This window comes from Alligator mississippiensis, chromosome 8 (assembly GCF_030867095.1).
Source record: "Alligator mississippiensis isolate rAllMis1 chromosome 8, rAllMis1, whole genome shotgun sequence".
NCBI classification, from domain to species: Eukaryota; Metazoa; Chordata; order Crocodylia; family Alligatoridae; genus Alligator; species Alligator mississippiensis.
The window spans coordinates 56,206,860-56,222,815 of NC_081831.1; the positions used below are offsets into that span (position 1 = coordinate 56,206,860).

Below are 15,956 nucleotides of genomic sequence, written 5' to 3' on the forward strand. Positions count from 1 at the left end.
TTTTAAACACATTTCCCCACAAGCTGCTTATCGGTTTCATTGCATTTGTGGCAACTGACCAGGCTTTGGGGCATCCCAGGCTGATTTGGGGTGGGGGAGGAGGGTTGGCCAGGTGCTTCAGGGTTCCTGGGTGCACTGCTGAAGGTCTCCATGTAAGTTGCCGGCATTGCAAGCATTTGACCAGTGGCTTGGGAAAAGTGTTGCTTAAAAATTGCAGAGATCTTGGATGGCTCCCTGGGAATGCAAAAACAGGGGCAGATATGTGGGTTTTCCAGAACATTTTGAATTGGAAAAATTTCCAAAGCCCTAAATAGAGCACAATCTGATATAGCATGCTTATTTGACTTATATTTAGTAAACAAAACTAAAAAAGTACCCCCACGTTAATTTTATGTCTCAATAGTAACAAGTATTTGAACTGAAATGTTTGATTAGGGAAAAAAAATTAAATACAGCACACTTAATGTGGTTTAAATGTTACATTCAAACAGATTCAAAGCTTTATGTGGAGGTGTTCAGTCCAGTCACAGCCCCCCTTTTAATTCCCTGGATCTGGAGACCAGTGAATTTCCTTCCGGTATAAGATTCTGGGGCTCTGCCACCCCTGACACCCCAGCCTTATGCCACCTTGATGTTTAATGTCTTGTCTGATAAATTGCTTGTCTAAACCATCACAATCCTGTTTTCTTCAGACCACTCCCCTGTCTGTCACACTTTACTGGACAGCCTCCCTTCTTCACATCAAGTACCCCAGATTTGTGACTACTGCATCTCAGCCTCATCTAAACTGCACATGGCTTTATCAATATTACACATTCCCATTGAATCTTAAAGTGTAACAAACTATAATCTAACTCATAACTTACCAGATGCACCTGTGCCACCGTATCTAGCTGAGTGCTAGGGGCAATGTAAAGTGCTAGGTACTGAAACCTAAAGAACTAGGCAGGCAAGGGTTAATTCCTATCTGGTTTGTTTTTTTAGCTAGAAGTGCCTGTGCCCTGAAGCCCACTTACCACTTCTTTGCTACTTGGTTTCAGATATCCTCTCTGTTTACCTTCTGGTAACAAGCTTTAGGAAGCAGATTCTTGCTCCTGTACTAACTCTGTACGCTGCCTCCTGCTCCAGAACACTCTCATTTAATCCATGGGGCCACGGGAAGGTTTCTGCTCTGTCTCCCCCTGGGCTCTGTACCAATCCCTGCATCCATCCACTACAACCAGATCAACCAAACCTAACCCCTTCATCTTTCTCTTGCCCTCCTTGAACTGCTGTTCTTGCCCCTTTTAACTGCTGAGCCTGCCCATGTGCAGGTGAGCTGCTTCTTGAAAAGGGGGTGAGGTGTCATGTCCTTTCTGGTTCCAGCTGCTCACCTGGCTGCTCCAGCACCCCTCTGGCAAGGTAAGCTTGTCTTTTAACCCCTTTTTGTCCTCACCCCTCTCACAACACTGAACAAGTTAAAGGACCATTTCAAAATAACACCTGATTATCCAGGCATACTTTTGAAACGTTCCAGGAGCTTTACAACATTCTAAATAGGCTTGAACATCTGGACGCTTGCAGTTTAAACAGCATTTAAAACAGTCTAAGCGTGACGTCTATCTGGAACTCTGCTGGAACAGTTATATACAGGGACCTACTGTGTCTGTAATTGCACAATTTCTGCAGAAACTGCAGATTTTAGCCAGCTCCGCAAAAAATGGTGGGCTTTTTAAAAACACAGCAGAGTCACTGCAAAACAAAACTAAACCAAACCAAACCCAATAAACAAAAAAAAAAATACTTCACTGAAAATATAATGCTGGCTCCCCAGGGGGGATTGCCTGCATGGTCCCCTGGGGGAGCCAGCAGTCCTTGTGGTAGGCAGCAAACCAGGTGGGAAGTGGGGAGGGAGGCTCCTGGCAAGAAGGACTGCTGGCAAAATGGCTGCCTGTCATGAGGCCCCACCCCTTTCCACCAATTGGTACCGAAGGGCAAGGGTGCATGACGGACAGCCCTGACAACAAATCAGTGGCAAGGAGCAAGGCCAAGTGACAGACAGCCCTTGCAACTATCAGCAGTGACGGATGGGACCACTGAGACCCTTCAGCTAGAAGCATGGCTGATTTTCTTGGGCAAATCCCAAGGCCCTACTGCCCACAGCCTGAGAAAATGGCAGCCGGCCTTGGGATTTGCCCAAGAAAATCAGCCAGCCGCCTCCTCAAGTTAGGTAGACCCCTAGTTATATAGCACTACACCCTAGTGGAGACACAGCATACGCTGACATGTTTTCCTGCCAGAAAGGCCACACCACTTTTCTGAAATTAAACTGACAAAGCACTCTGACCAGCATAGCTGTATCTAAAACACAGGGTTTGCTAGCAGCTAAAAGGAGTGACTTATTTCACACTCTTAGCTGATGTAATTATAGTGACAAAACTTTTTAGTCAAGACCTGGCTTGAACAGAAGACTGATAGGGCCTTACTCATATTTAGAGACTAAAGTCAAGTCTATATTACACAAGCATTGCAAGTTTATCTGAGTCAGGGAGGAGCACAAAATAAACCACACAGCCTAACTGACTCAGGTACACTGGCAAAACTGTAGTTTGTACAACATCCAATGCAGTTGTGCTGACAGCAGGATGCTTACCCTTGGCTTAATATGTCATTTAGGAAGATGATGCAACCCCAACAGAAAAAACACTATGGCATATTCTCAGCATTAGCTATGTCAGGAGAGCCCTTAGTGATGCTGGAATAGCTAAAGCCATAGAGGCCCTTCTAAAGCACAGACAAACCCTAAAGGTTTAGGGAGAACAGAAACAGGATGACAATAATCAAACCAATTAACACATGAATAATTGCCTTTGTGATAATATGACCTAGAATAAAATACCACGGTCAGGGCTAGTGAAGATGTCACTCAGAAAGACACTTATCTCTTGGGGAACACAGAGCACACAAACTTTTATTCTGCTATTTGAATATATTCTGTTAAAACAAATTTTCTTTATAATTACATGTTAATAGATTGTAATTGCTTAAAATCATTCTTCTTTACCTATGAAGCCTTCTCAGAATTAATCCTTATTGTCACTGTAATCCAGGACACAATACTGCAAACAACTATACCTGGTTTCAATACAACGAAGGAGACCAAAGTTGTAACATTATAAACGAGAAGACAAACCAGGCTTTCCAAAGGAAAAACACAAGATAGTTTTTGCTTGTTTTAATGCACATACCATATTTACTGTGGTAAATTAAAGCAGCCAGAGAGCTGTATTGTGGCAAATTAATAAAAAAAGAAAAAGAAAAGGAGGTGTTTTATGAATGCTGAAAATAGTTCAACTTCAGAATAGCACTGATTAGACACTTACTCAAGACAACTGCATGATTATGCTAGTGGGAGCATCTCTACTGTCCAGTAATTGTTTTAATGCAATTATTTTTTTTTAAAAAGGCTTACTTTTCCCTATTGAAATGACAAAAGCTCTACCAGACAAAACAAAGAAAATCAATATCCTAATTTGTGCAACATCCAATCAACTTTGCCAGGTTCACAGGTTAGTATGTTCCTTCCTCAGACTAATAATTAGGTATAATGAAGTAAAATACAATTACTGAGAATGCCAAGGTCCAGAACACATTGAACAAAACAAAACAAGGTTAAGCAGAAAAAGAGTAAGATCACCTAATGAGCATTAGAAATGTAATATTATGTGGGTCAAGTCAAAGCCTTCTTGTTTCTTTAGAATTTCAAATAGTCTATAAGGAGATACTAAGGACCAAAGAAGAACATGATCATGAAGTCTTAACAAATCTGCAAGAGATGATGAAAGCAGTACAGTGAAAAACTTCTGTAAAAAGCTCATGGCCATATAAATCAATCTGTAATTTCATGACTAACTAGTAAAGTGACTTCAGAACAGCAATGAATCATCTGTCTAATCTGAAGTAAAAATCTCATATTCTATTGCAAAGAACCAGTAAAAACTCTCAATAAATGCTCATTTAAACTCTTTTATATTAAAAGATTTCCTTTAAACTGAAATTGTACAATGCATGTTCGGCTACCCAGTACGTGCGCTATATTTTTATACGGGTTCTTTTTCCTCTTGTGGTTTTCTTTTTTATCCTTAGTAAAGGGACCCTTAAGAAGGATCCAACCCAAACTAAAGTCCATTAATATCTTTCCTCTAGCTTTCAGACTCATAGATTGTAAGGTCAGAAGGGACCTTGCAAGGCCACTGGGTTCAGCCCTCTGCACCAAGCAGGAACGATAACTGGGGGTCAGGTAACCATCTTGTCTTCTCTTGAAGATTTCCAAGGTAAGTGATTGCACCACCTCTGGAGGGAGCTTATTCTACAGTCTGGACACCCCAACTGTGAAGTTTTTCCTAATGCTGAGCCTGAATTGGTCTTCCAGGAGTTTGTGGCCATTACTCCTGGTTTTCCCCTTGGGTGCCCTGGTGAACAGTTGCTCACCAAGCCCTTGATATACTCCCCTAATGTAGCGGTAAGCTGCTAGCAAGTCCCCTCTCAGCCTTCTTTTCTTCAAGCTGAAGAGTCCTAGATCCCTCAGCCTTTCCTCGTATGGCTTCCTGTGTAAGATGGATCATACAAGTGGTTCTTCTTTGGACTCTCTCAAGCTTGTCCATGTCTTGTTAAAGTATAGTGCCCAGAACTGGATGCAGTACTCCAGCTGCGGTCTCACCAGTGCCAAATACAGTGGAAGAATCACCTCCTTGATTTTGCTGGAAATGCAACGATTGATGCATGCCAGAGTGCTGGTTGCCCTATTGGCTACAGCACTGCACTGCCGGTTTATATTCATACTGTGGTCTATTATTACCCCCAGGTCCCTTCCATTCGTGCTGCTAATCAGTTTGGTGCTGCCAAGCCTGTAGGTGTGCTGGGGGTTGCTCATCCCAAGGTGGAGCACTTTACATTTATTGACACTGAACTTCATCAGATTCCAATCCGCCCAATTTGCTAGTCTGTGTAGGTCTGCCTGCATCTGTAGCCCATCTTCAAGAGTGACCACATTTCTCCATAACTTGGTGTTGTCCGTGAACTTGGCCAGTGAGCTCTTCACACCCACATCCAATCATTAATAAAGATGTTGAAAAGTACTGGACCAAGTACCAACCCCTGTGGGACACTGCTGCCCACTACTCACCAGGATGACACAGATCCATTCACTACGACTCTCTGGGTCCTATCCTGAGGACAGTTTCTCACCCACCTGACTGTCTTGGAGTTAAGCCCACAATCCTCCAATTTTCTCATGAGGACATGGTAGGATACTAGATCAAAGGCCTGTTGGAAGTCTACGTATACAATGTCAACCTGCTTTCTCATGTCCAGGTGGCGAGTTACCTGGTCATAGAAGATGAGGTTGGTAAGGCAAGACCTGCCTGTGATGGAAGTCATGTTGGCTTGTCATTCAGAATCTTACTTTCTGCAAGCTTATCTCAGATAGACGACTCCTTGATGACCTTTTCTAGGATTTTCCCTAGGATGGAAGTTAGGCTGATTGGCCTATGGTTACCTGTGTCCTTCCTCCTGCCCTTCTTGTGGATGGGTACAACACTGGCCCTCTTCCAGTCCTCAGGGACTTCTCCAGAGCACCACCAGTTGTGGAAGAGTTTCGCCAGGGGTTCCACAATGACTTTGGCCAGCTCCTTCAGCACTCTTGGATGAAGAGCCAGTCCCAATGACTCATATATGTCTAATTTTTTTAATTCATCATACACCAATTCTATGGCAATAGTAGGAAGGTGATTATTCCTACTGTGCTCATCCTATATTCTACCTGGCGTTCGTCTTCAGTCCCTGGTCCCACAGCACTTCCCGTACTGGTGACCTAAGCTTGTTGAAATAAGATCTGATTCAGTATCCAAAGCAAACACAGCATAGGATATGTTGTTAAACAAATATGGGTGAGTCCTGAAGCAGAACTTAAAAAAAAAAGAAAGAAAAAGGCATGAGCCCAAACAGTATTTTGTAGACATGAATTCAATACGGATACAGATGCTGACTTCTAAGGTGCTGACATTTATGGTGTTGCTTTGTGAATAACTGAATTGAAAGCAAGTCAATGATAATAATCAGAAAGCATCTCCCTTAATACTATATAGAAGGGTGATTAAAAGAGACCGTGGTACCATGTAGTACATCACAGGGTTGTTTTCTCACATGGATAACACACAAACCGGGCTTTCCAAAAGATAAACACAAACCAGGCTTTACACAAAACACCACAGACTAACAGTCAGGATTGGCATTATTTTTGATCAGTGGACCATAACAACAGACTTTGCTAGTGTGTGAAAACTGGAAAGCACACCTGAAAGTCAAAAGAAAACTGTTAAAGGCATGCTTTTAAAAAATAGAACTAGAATAAAACTATCAAAACATAACAATGAAGCTGTCAAACTATACTTGCATAATTTGGGCTTTAAGTTTCTGCATTTCAAATAATCTACTTTGAAGTGTCAGAATCATATCAAAGATCAAAAATACAGAAACAGTGAGACGTGTGAATTCTAAAGAGCCACAAAACTACAAAGCATTCAGGTGTCTTACAACTGAAAGGCTTTTATTATGCTTTAATTTATATTCTACATGTCCTGGAGATCCACACAAGTTAAGTAAGTGGTGTTTCTCACTGAAATGCTGCAAACTTGGTATTCTCTCTCCATCTTTTCGGGCATATCTAAAGAAACCTGTCCAGCAGTTGCGACTAAGTCTCGTGCAGAAAAAAGTAGCCTCAAACGAGCAAGCTATATGCTGAACTCATACATTACTTTGAAAAAAAGCTTACTTAGAACAGTTCTATTTTAAACGCCCCCCCCCAATTATTTATCAGCTAGTTCAATGTAGGCCTACAAACTGCTACACGGGTTGCATAAGATGCACATTAGGAACATTTTTCTTGTTGTTTATATACCAATGCTGGAACTGGCTTCACAACAAATCTTAATTTGTAATTGTTAACTGAGAGACCTCAATGAGAGGAATCAAATCTTGATGCAATGCTTTTCTGTATTTGTATTAATAAAATACATAAATGATAAATTCTTTGGAGGCAAAATTTGCAGATAGCACAAGGATTGTTAGATTAGTAAATAATGAGGGGAAATAATTATTGTAAGAGTGATATTAATACTCTCATTAAAACTGTCACAGTCCAACAGTGTCTTTCAGTATAGCTAAATGCAAGGTAATCTGGAAACGAGGAGGTTAGTCCTATAGGATGGGAGGCTTTCCTTGGAAAGAAAGAAGTTAACTACAAGGAGGCCTGGGCATCCTTGCAGATAGCTGCCTCAACACAAGCTCTTTGTGACATGTTATGAGCTAAAAAGGCTAATGAAATATATAAAGAGGGGAATTGCCTTCATTTTTCTGAGCAGGGACCAAGTCACCCCCCACCACTGGGACCCCCATAGGTCCCAGGGGAGGCGCACCCAGGCCTAGGGTCAGCGAGGACCTAGTCAGTGAACTTCTGGAGGGACTGGACATATTTAATTCAGCAGGTCCTGACAATCTCCACCCCAGAGTGCTGAGGGAATTAGCAGAGGTCATTGCGTGACCCCTGCCATGGCTTTACGAGCACTCATGGTGCTCTGGCATGGTGCCAGAAGACTGGAAAAGGGCCAATGTGGTTCCCATTTTCAAAAAAGGGAGGAAGGAGAACCCAGGAAACTATAGACCAGTCAGTCTTGCCTCGGTACTGAGTAAGCTTTTTGAGAGAGTTATCCTGGCGCATGTCCATGAAGGGCCAGCAGGGGAGATTATGCTTAGGGGCAACCAACATGGGTTCATTAGAGGCAGGTTCTTTCAGACCAACCTGGTGGCCTTCTATGACCAGGTCACAAAATCCTTAGACGCAGGGGTAGCAGTGGATGTAGTCTTTCTGGACTTTAGGAAGGCCTTCGACACTGTCTCTCACCACATTCTCGTTAAAACTAGGGGACTGTGGTGTCGACACCTACACAGTCAAATGGGTCACTAACTGGCTGGAGGGCCGCACCCAGAGAGTGGTGGTGGACGGGTCATTTTCGACCTGGAGGGATGTGGGCAGCGGGGTCCCCCAGGGCTTGGTCCTCGGGTCCGCACTGTTCAACATCTTCATCAGCAACTTGGATGAGGGGGTAAAAAGCACCTTGTTCAAATTCTCAGATGACACTAAGATGTGGGGAGAAGTGGGCATGCTAGAAGGGAGGAATAGGCTGCAACTGGACCTAGACAGGTTACAGGGGTGGGCGGATAAGAACAGGATGGGTTTCAACACTGACAAGTGCAGGGTGCTGCACCTGGGGAGGAAGAACCAGCAGCATAACTATAGGCTGGGGAACTCCCTTCTCGTCAGTGCAGAGGCAGAAAAGGATCTTGTAGTCATTATTGATGCCAAAATTAACATGGGCTGACAGTGTGGGGATGCGGTCAGGAAGGGCAACCGTACCTTGTCATGCATCCACAGATGCATCTCAGGCAGGTCCAAGGAGCTGATCCTCCCCCTCTATGCAACACTGGTCAGGCCACAGTTGGAGTACTGCGTCCAGTTCTGGGCGCTGCACTTCAGGAGGGACGTGGACAACATGGAGAGGGTCCAGAGGAGGGCCACGTGCATGATCAGGAGTCAGCTGGGCAGGCCCTATGAGGAGAGGTTAAGGGACCTGAACCTGTTCAGCCTCCACAAGAGAAGGCTGAGGGGGGATCTAGTGGCCGTTTGCAAACTGGTCGGGGGGACCAGCAGGCATTGGGGGAGTCCCTGTTCCCCCGAGCACTACCAGGAGTGACAAGAAATAACAGTCACAACCTGTCAGAGGGTAGATTTAGGCTAGATATCAGGAGGCACTACTTCACTGTCAGGGCAGCTAGGATCTGGAACCAACTTCCAAGAGAAGTAGTGTTGGCTCCTACCCTGGGGGTCTTTAATAGGAGGCTGAATGAACACCTCGCCAGGGTCATTTGATCCCAGTACTCTTTCCTGCCATGGCAGGGGGTTGGACTTGATGATCTGCTCAGGTCCCTTCTGAACCTACCAACTATGAAAATATCTACCAAAAGTGGGGAAGTGTCTCATCTTTGAACACAGCTTTAGTAAAACTGCAAAACAGGATACAGTGTCAACTGCTAGTGTTGACAATTCAAAGAGGATATGGAAATATTAGGCAAAGTTCAAAGAAGGACCACAAAATGATTCAGGAGCTCGAAAACAAACCTTACATTCTGAGGCTTATGAAGCTCAATTCATTCAGCTTATTGAAGAACAGGTTGGGAGGTGATTTGATTACTGTCTATAAATTGATAGCTTTTTTTAGATGCAAAACACTCCCTATTGGACTCAAGGCACTATTCAGAAAATGCCAGCAATTAGTTTTCACTTTTTTTTTTAATTATGGAAAAATAACAGGCAATTATTATGTTTCAAAGAACTCAGAAAGATCACAACAGGTCAGAATGTACTTGGATCTGGATCTCTAGTTGATATATCTGGGTTTATCTAGGGTTCGATATTTGATCAGTCAAATAAAGTTTGGTCAATTGACTGGTCAAATACTGGTTAAAACAATTGCCAATATGTTCAAATAGTACACAGAAAAAGGACAATTTTTTTTTATTAAGAAATGTGTCAAAAACAATTTAAAAATCCTTCTTGTCAAGAAAACTATAAAAAAAATAGTTTTTTGTAAAATTGCTATAATCTTTGACTGGTCAAAAATATGCAGTCAATTTACTGGTCAACTGACTGGCTTGCCAACTTTATGTTTATCTTGTGAATGATGTGTAAGTGTTTACATACCTAGTAACGTACAACACCCTTAAAAGGATTCCAAGGCACCCTGGTTGAGAACCACTGGTTCAGATACTTAGTCATGAAAAAGTTTTTCATTCTTACAGACAAACAGAGCAAGACCCAATGACTGGAAGTTTCTTTGAAAAAGTGAGCCTAGCGGTCAGACTAGATTATCATATAGCTCTTCAGGCATTAGTCTGACTGTGACCACTGATAGAGTAATGGGTAGAGGTGCACCGACACATTGGTTCGATATCGGATTGGTACAGATATAAAGAAAACTGGCTGTGTTGGAAATCAGTCTGATGCCAATAAATGTCTGTGCATGGTTGCAGACACAGCGCAGCACGCAAGCAGCAAGAAGCACAGCCCAGCAGCTTGGAAAGCTGTGGGCAGATGGTAAGTCTGGTGTGGTGAAAGAGGAGGGGGGAGGGAATGGATGTGGGGGGGCAGATCAAGGACCTCCGCAGTGAGGGAGGGAGGGGGCAGGAGCTTAGGTAGGTACTGCCCGGCCAGAGTGGGGCAGGGCACGGGACTGAGCTGCGGCTCGTCTGGGGGGTGCAGGTGAGGGACAGCTCCCAATGCTGTGTGCACCCCGGGGGGGCATGGCGGGCATGTGCCCCCGATCTGCGCAGGGCAGGGTGGGCGGGCTGCAGGTGCGGGCTAGAGCTGGAGTTGCACCAGAGTCTTCTCTGTGGGGGCTGGGCTTGAGCTGGGCAGTGGCACTGAGAGGAGAGCTACAGAGGGGGCTGCAGCCACCCCAAGTTTCACCATAGCCTCCCCACAGCCCCTGCCACCTGCCCTGAGCCCAGCCCCGAGCCCAACACCCCGCCTCCAACCATGTGCTGGGAAGAGCTGGGGCTGTGCTGGCACTGGGAGCGGGGCTATAGGGAGGTTACGGTGAAATCTGGGATGGCTAAAGCCCCCTCTGTAGCCCCCTCCACCCCCGCCTGAGCCCAGTCCCCACTGAGAAGAGCCTGGCGCAGCCCCGGCTCCAGCCCGTCCGCCCTGCCCTGCCCTGCCCTGCGCAGATCTTCCCCCTGCAATACCCTCCCGGGATGCACCCAATGGTGGGAGCTGCCCCCCCCCCCCACATTGAGCCACGGGTCAGTCCCACACCTTGGTCCACCCTGGCTGGGCACTGCCTGCTCCTGACCCCTCCCTCCTTTCCTCCCTCACTGCAGGGGGCATTGATCTACCCCACCCCCCATGCCTCTTCCCTCCCCGCTCCTCTTCCACCACCACAACAGACTTACCAGCTGCACACAGCTGCATCAGAAATCAGATCAGTATCGGCCGATATGCCTCCTTAAAAATCAGCTATTGGTATTGGCTCCGAAAACCTCTGTTGGTGCACCCCTAGTATTGGCCAGACAAAGAAATCTTTCAGAGCTCCTTATTCCCTGTGGAAAATGTCTCAGAGGAAAAACTGAATAAAAAGGTTATTCCATACCTATACTTACGCTTATTTAGTCCTCTTAATTCCAATACAATAAGTAAATTATTCAACATCCTATTATTTTACCTTAAAAAATGAGGCGTGCTAATTCAGACCAGTTATGTAGAACAGCATTTCTCAACCTGTGGGTTGCGACCCAGAAGGGGGTCGCAAGAATATATGAAAGGTTTGTGAACAAATTTTTAAAAATTAACAAATTTTAAAAATGGATTTTCCTTTTAAGGAGAAAAACATGGGAAACTGGGTTTTCCCTTGCAGACTAGCAGAGTTCCAGTCTGCAAGGGACTGCTTGGGGCTGGGGGAATGGGAGGAGTGTGATCAGGCCGGGGTGCCATGTGCACATGACAGCCAGGTGGCTTGGAAAGCAGCTCCTGCAGGTAAGTCTGCAGGAGAAAGGGGAGTCACAGACGACATCAGGGCTGCAAGGGGGGCACAGGTTACCCCACATCCTCTCCTGGATAGAGCCATAGCCTGAGAGAAGTGGTAGAAGCCGCCAGGCCATGGAGGTGAGGTAGAGCTGCAGCCTATGCATCAGCAACTGGAGGTGAGGGCAGCGCGGTTGTCACAGGGGTTCCTGTGGCAATGGCAGCAATGAGTCTTGGTGCCCCACTCTGCCCTCCTGTGCCAAGTCCCACCAGCTGGGCCCTGGAGGCAGCTCCTGCCCATGCTGGTCCAGCCCAATAGCAGCCCTGTGCCCGCTGTGGGTGCACATGCCTGCTCCCATGCCCCACACACCAGGGGTCTGGGGGCAGATCAGGAGTGAGGGGCCCCAGCAGGGCTGGAGGGGTGGGGAGTTGTGGGTTAGGAGTGAGGGGCACCAGCAGAGCCAGAGGACTGTTTTCTACTTAAACTGTTTACTAGGTCAGGACTGACCAAAGCCTATAAAGGTCCTGGCCAAAAAAAGTTGAGAACCACTGATGCAGAGCACCCCAGTGTTTCCATTTCCCTAGATTGTGATGGAGCGTGCGCGCGCACACACACATACCTCTTAATGATCTAGGATCTGGGAACCCAAACAAGGCATTGAAACAGTTGTGCAAGGAATCCCTGAATGCCACTAGCTGGAGGGCAACTGAGAGGCCCTAGGAGCACTTGCAGTCTGTTTGTCAGCTCGTTCAGGAAAGCCCTGGGGGAGACACCCAAGGCAGGGGAAGGCCTGCTTGGCCACGGAGATAAGCCACAGGAGCGTGGGGCAGGGCCCGGGAGGGGAGGGAAGAGGTGCCATCACGCTCGCACTCGAGAAAGGCTCTCACGGCCCCTGGTTGGGAGTCACTGGGAGCGGGCGGGGGAGAATTCATACTCTGAATTTTCAAGGGGATCCGATCAAGAACCCCGGGGCAAAGCGGCTTCTCCTGAAAGCCCCCAGGAGCACCTCGCCGGACGTACTTCTAGCCGCAGCTCCCGGCAGCAGCAAAGGCCGGGGCCGCAAGAGCCAGCCCGCGCGTGCCCACCAGAGGGGCCCAGCGCCGCAGGCCGGGGCGGGACATCACCCGCCCCCCCGCCGCAGAGCTGCACCAGCCCGGCGCGACTCACTGCGCAGGCTCACAGCGGGAGGCGCTACGTCACCGACTCACGGGCGTGCGGGGCGAGCGACTGGAGCGCGCGGCAGCGACTCCCCCCACGCCGGGCTGCAGTTGTTGGGACAGTGACACCACGGGGGGCTGAAGCATCTCGAGGGGAGCGGCACAGCCCGCACGCCTGGCCGCGCCCCTCCCCCTGCAGCGCGCCCAGTGAGCGGCTCACCTTGGCCGCCATGTTGGCGGCAGCAGCGCCTCCTAGGTGCCGGCTGCCTACGGCAAAGCAGGAGGACCAAACAGTCTGCCGGCCGCTTCGCGGAGCTCTGGGGCGGGGCTAGCAGGCGTCTGCAGTAGCCACGCCCAGTTCTCCCGCGCTGGGGCCCCACGGATCCGCACCGTCTCAGCTCAACGAGTCTCAGCTGAGCAAAAATAAAGTCGTGTTGAGCCCTTATAAAGACAGGTCCGAGCCCTGTGCGTCCTGAGCTGGTCGCAAAGACCTGGCAAGACAGGCAGCCTCAGTGCCCCGGTGCTGCCTGGGCTGTTCTTACACTGACCTCAGTGTGGGGCACAAAGGGCCACTGAGGCGGCCACAGCCTGCTCTGCTGAGGGAGTCAGGCTCCTTGGCAAGGCCAAGCCTGGACCCAGTGTCTAGACTGACTAGGGCACAGGGAGTTAGCGCAGAATGGGGAACAGAAGTTCCCCAGCGAGCAGCTCCCTAGAGGTGGAAAGCACTCAGGAGAGGGCTGGCTGCCCTCCCTGCAGAGCTCAGGTGCCCAAGATCCCCTGTGGCTGAGTCTGTACTCCACCATCACCCCACAACCCACTGGGGACCTCAGCTGGCCCGTTCTGCAGGCAGAGGGAGACCCTGGTGCACATGACCCTTGAGTATGCCAGGCTGCAGCCCATCTGCTTCCACCCCCAGAGCCGCTTCCTGAATTTCACCCCCCATCTTTTTGTTTTTGGTCACCCCATCCATGGCCCCATTAAGTCCTGGGACCTCCTGGTCAACCTCTGTCTGGCCCTGGCCAAGTGGGCCCTGTACTTGACCAGGAAGGAGGCTGTGGCCAGGAATGTGCCCTGAGACTGCAGGGCCACTTTCCCCTCACTTGTTCATGCACCTTTCCAGGCAGAGCACCAGCGGGCAGTGTCCACTGGCTCCTTGGATGCCATTGAGAACCGGTGGGTCCAGCCCAGGGGGCTCTGCTCAGTGTCCCCCTCAGGTGCACTTATTTTCATGTTTTGACCCTTTGACCCGCACAACACTCCTATCCTGGTTTTTTCATTAGTTGTCCCAAGAATTTAGTTGTACTGCTCACTCAGCCCCACATGGGGTTACTAGTTAGCCAGGTGGGCCTTAGGGCCCACAGTATGAGTGTTACAAATAGACAGTTACCTGAGAACAGGCGACAGGGAGGTGCCTGGGGCCTCCTGCCCTACTGAGTCTAAAACCTCAGCATAGGTACCTGTAAACTTTTTCCAAGTGGGTCACTCTTCATTTAAACCATAGCTGGAAAAGAAACTATTTATTTCAGAACTGGGAGATGCTGATTTGTTCCACTTGTAAGCCTACATGGGTTTAAACCTCCATTTTCTGCGTCCCAGGTGACTGCTCTAACCATCTGGCTATAGAAGTAGAGGGATACCCCACCGTCTTCCTCCTCATGAAACTACTACTATGCAGGAAGGAATTCAAGACTCTGGGCATATCTACAAGAGATGCTTACTGTGCATTAGCCTAATACCACTGCGTAGTAGCATAGTGGTCAAAAACAATGCTAGTAAGCTACTGTACAGTGGTATTAGGCTAATGCACACTCACTGTCACTAAAAACCTGTGCTGGCGCTACTGCTCAGTAACTATAGTTACGCATTTAGTTAATACTCCATTAAGGAAGTATAAAACTAAATGCACAGTAACTAAGGTGTGTTAATGAATGTGTAGATGTGCCCACTAATACATAAAGAAAGAGCACAAGAGGGGGCATGACTGTCAACTCCTGGTCAGAGCTAGCTTTTGGAGTGGGAGGCATGGACAAATGCCCAGGACACCATGGTTAGACACATGCATGCTCTGTCCTGCCCTGCTGCTCATGCCGGGTGGGAGCCACTGGAGGACTTTGGTGGCAACTAATCCTAGGGGCTGGGCAGCAGGGCCTGCCACGCCCAGAGCTGATTGGAGCCAGCCAGCCAGGGCAGCAGAATAAAAAGCCCCTGGGTGGTGATGGCAGCAGTAGATGCTGCCAGGCAGCATGAGGAGCTGAGAGGAGGGTGCCAAGGCCTTGGCCAAGGGCAAGGCAATGATGTCCAATGAGAAGATGGTGTGGCTGGCCAGCCCCAGTTTGTGCACCAAGGGATTTACCAGCACTGACCCGGTGGGCCTGGGGGCTGAGCTGCAGTCCTCCCTAGCCACCATCACCACTGCTGAGGGCGAGGGTCTGGGTGGTGCTGGGGGGCAGCCCCCTGCTGCTGGGGCTGGCTTCCTATGCAGGCAGCTCTGCCTGCCCAGCTGCCCTTCCTGCCACCCCACACTGAGCCTCTGCCACGTGCCTAACCCCACTGCCCAGCACCAGGTCAGCATCTCAGGTGAGCAGACATTCATGATAGCCCACAGGGTCCCCTGCCACCCACATCCCATGCACACAGCCCACACACATGGCACTGGTGACTTGGGGGGTGCTGGGGAAAGGACAACACACCCACCCCAAAATACAAATTTGCCAAGGATGCAATTTTCCCTAAGGCCTACTCTGCTCATGGTTAGGTGAGTCCATGCTAAACACACGAGCAATAGGTTAGAGCTGGGCTGTCATACTTCTGAGACAGTGCCTGTATACCATGCCATGTGCATCCCCTCTGTACCATGCCAATCATAGAAACATAAAATCATAGAAAGTTAGGGATGGAAGGGACCAGGAGGTCATCTAGTCCAACCTCCTGCTCAAAGTATCACCATCCACTACTAGCCAAAGCTTTGTCTAGCTGGGTCTTAAAACCTCCAAGGTTGGAGATTCCACCATTTCTGGGTAAGCTTTTCCAGTGTTTTCGTGATAAAAATTATTCTTAATATCTAACTTCGACACTGTCTCTCACCCCATTCTCATTAAAAAATTAGGTGACTGTGGTGTCGATACCTACACAGTCAGATGGGTCGCAAATTAGTTGGAGGGCTGCACCCAGGGAGTGTTGGTGG

General features: G+C 48.2%; 1 protein-coding gene across 5 annotated transcripts in view; it reads right to left on the reverse strand.

The window, feature by feature from the left end:
• Positions 1–13,086, reverse strand: part of APOOL (apolipoprotein O like) — a 43,768-nt gene extending 30,682 nt beyond the window's left edge. Inside the window, exon 1 of one of the 5 annotated variants that reach the window (XM_059732739.1) lies at positions 11,047–11,138. Coding sequence is in view for 3 of the 5 variants with exons in the window: in XM_059732738.1 (XP_059588721.1) it covers positions 60–176 (117 nt within the window). In the remaining 2 variants the exon portion in view is untranslated. Of the gene's footprint in view, positions 1–59; positions 218–11,046; positions 11,139–12,635; positions 12,769–12,823; positions 12,939–12,992 lie in introns of those variants that run through there. The other 4 variants (XM_014607244.3, XM_014607243.3, XM_019487919.2 and 1 more) reach the window with 4 other exon arrangements.
• Between the last annotated feature and the right edge of the window lie 2,870 nt (positions 13,087–15,956).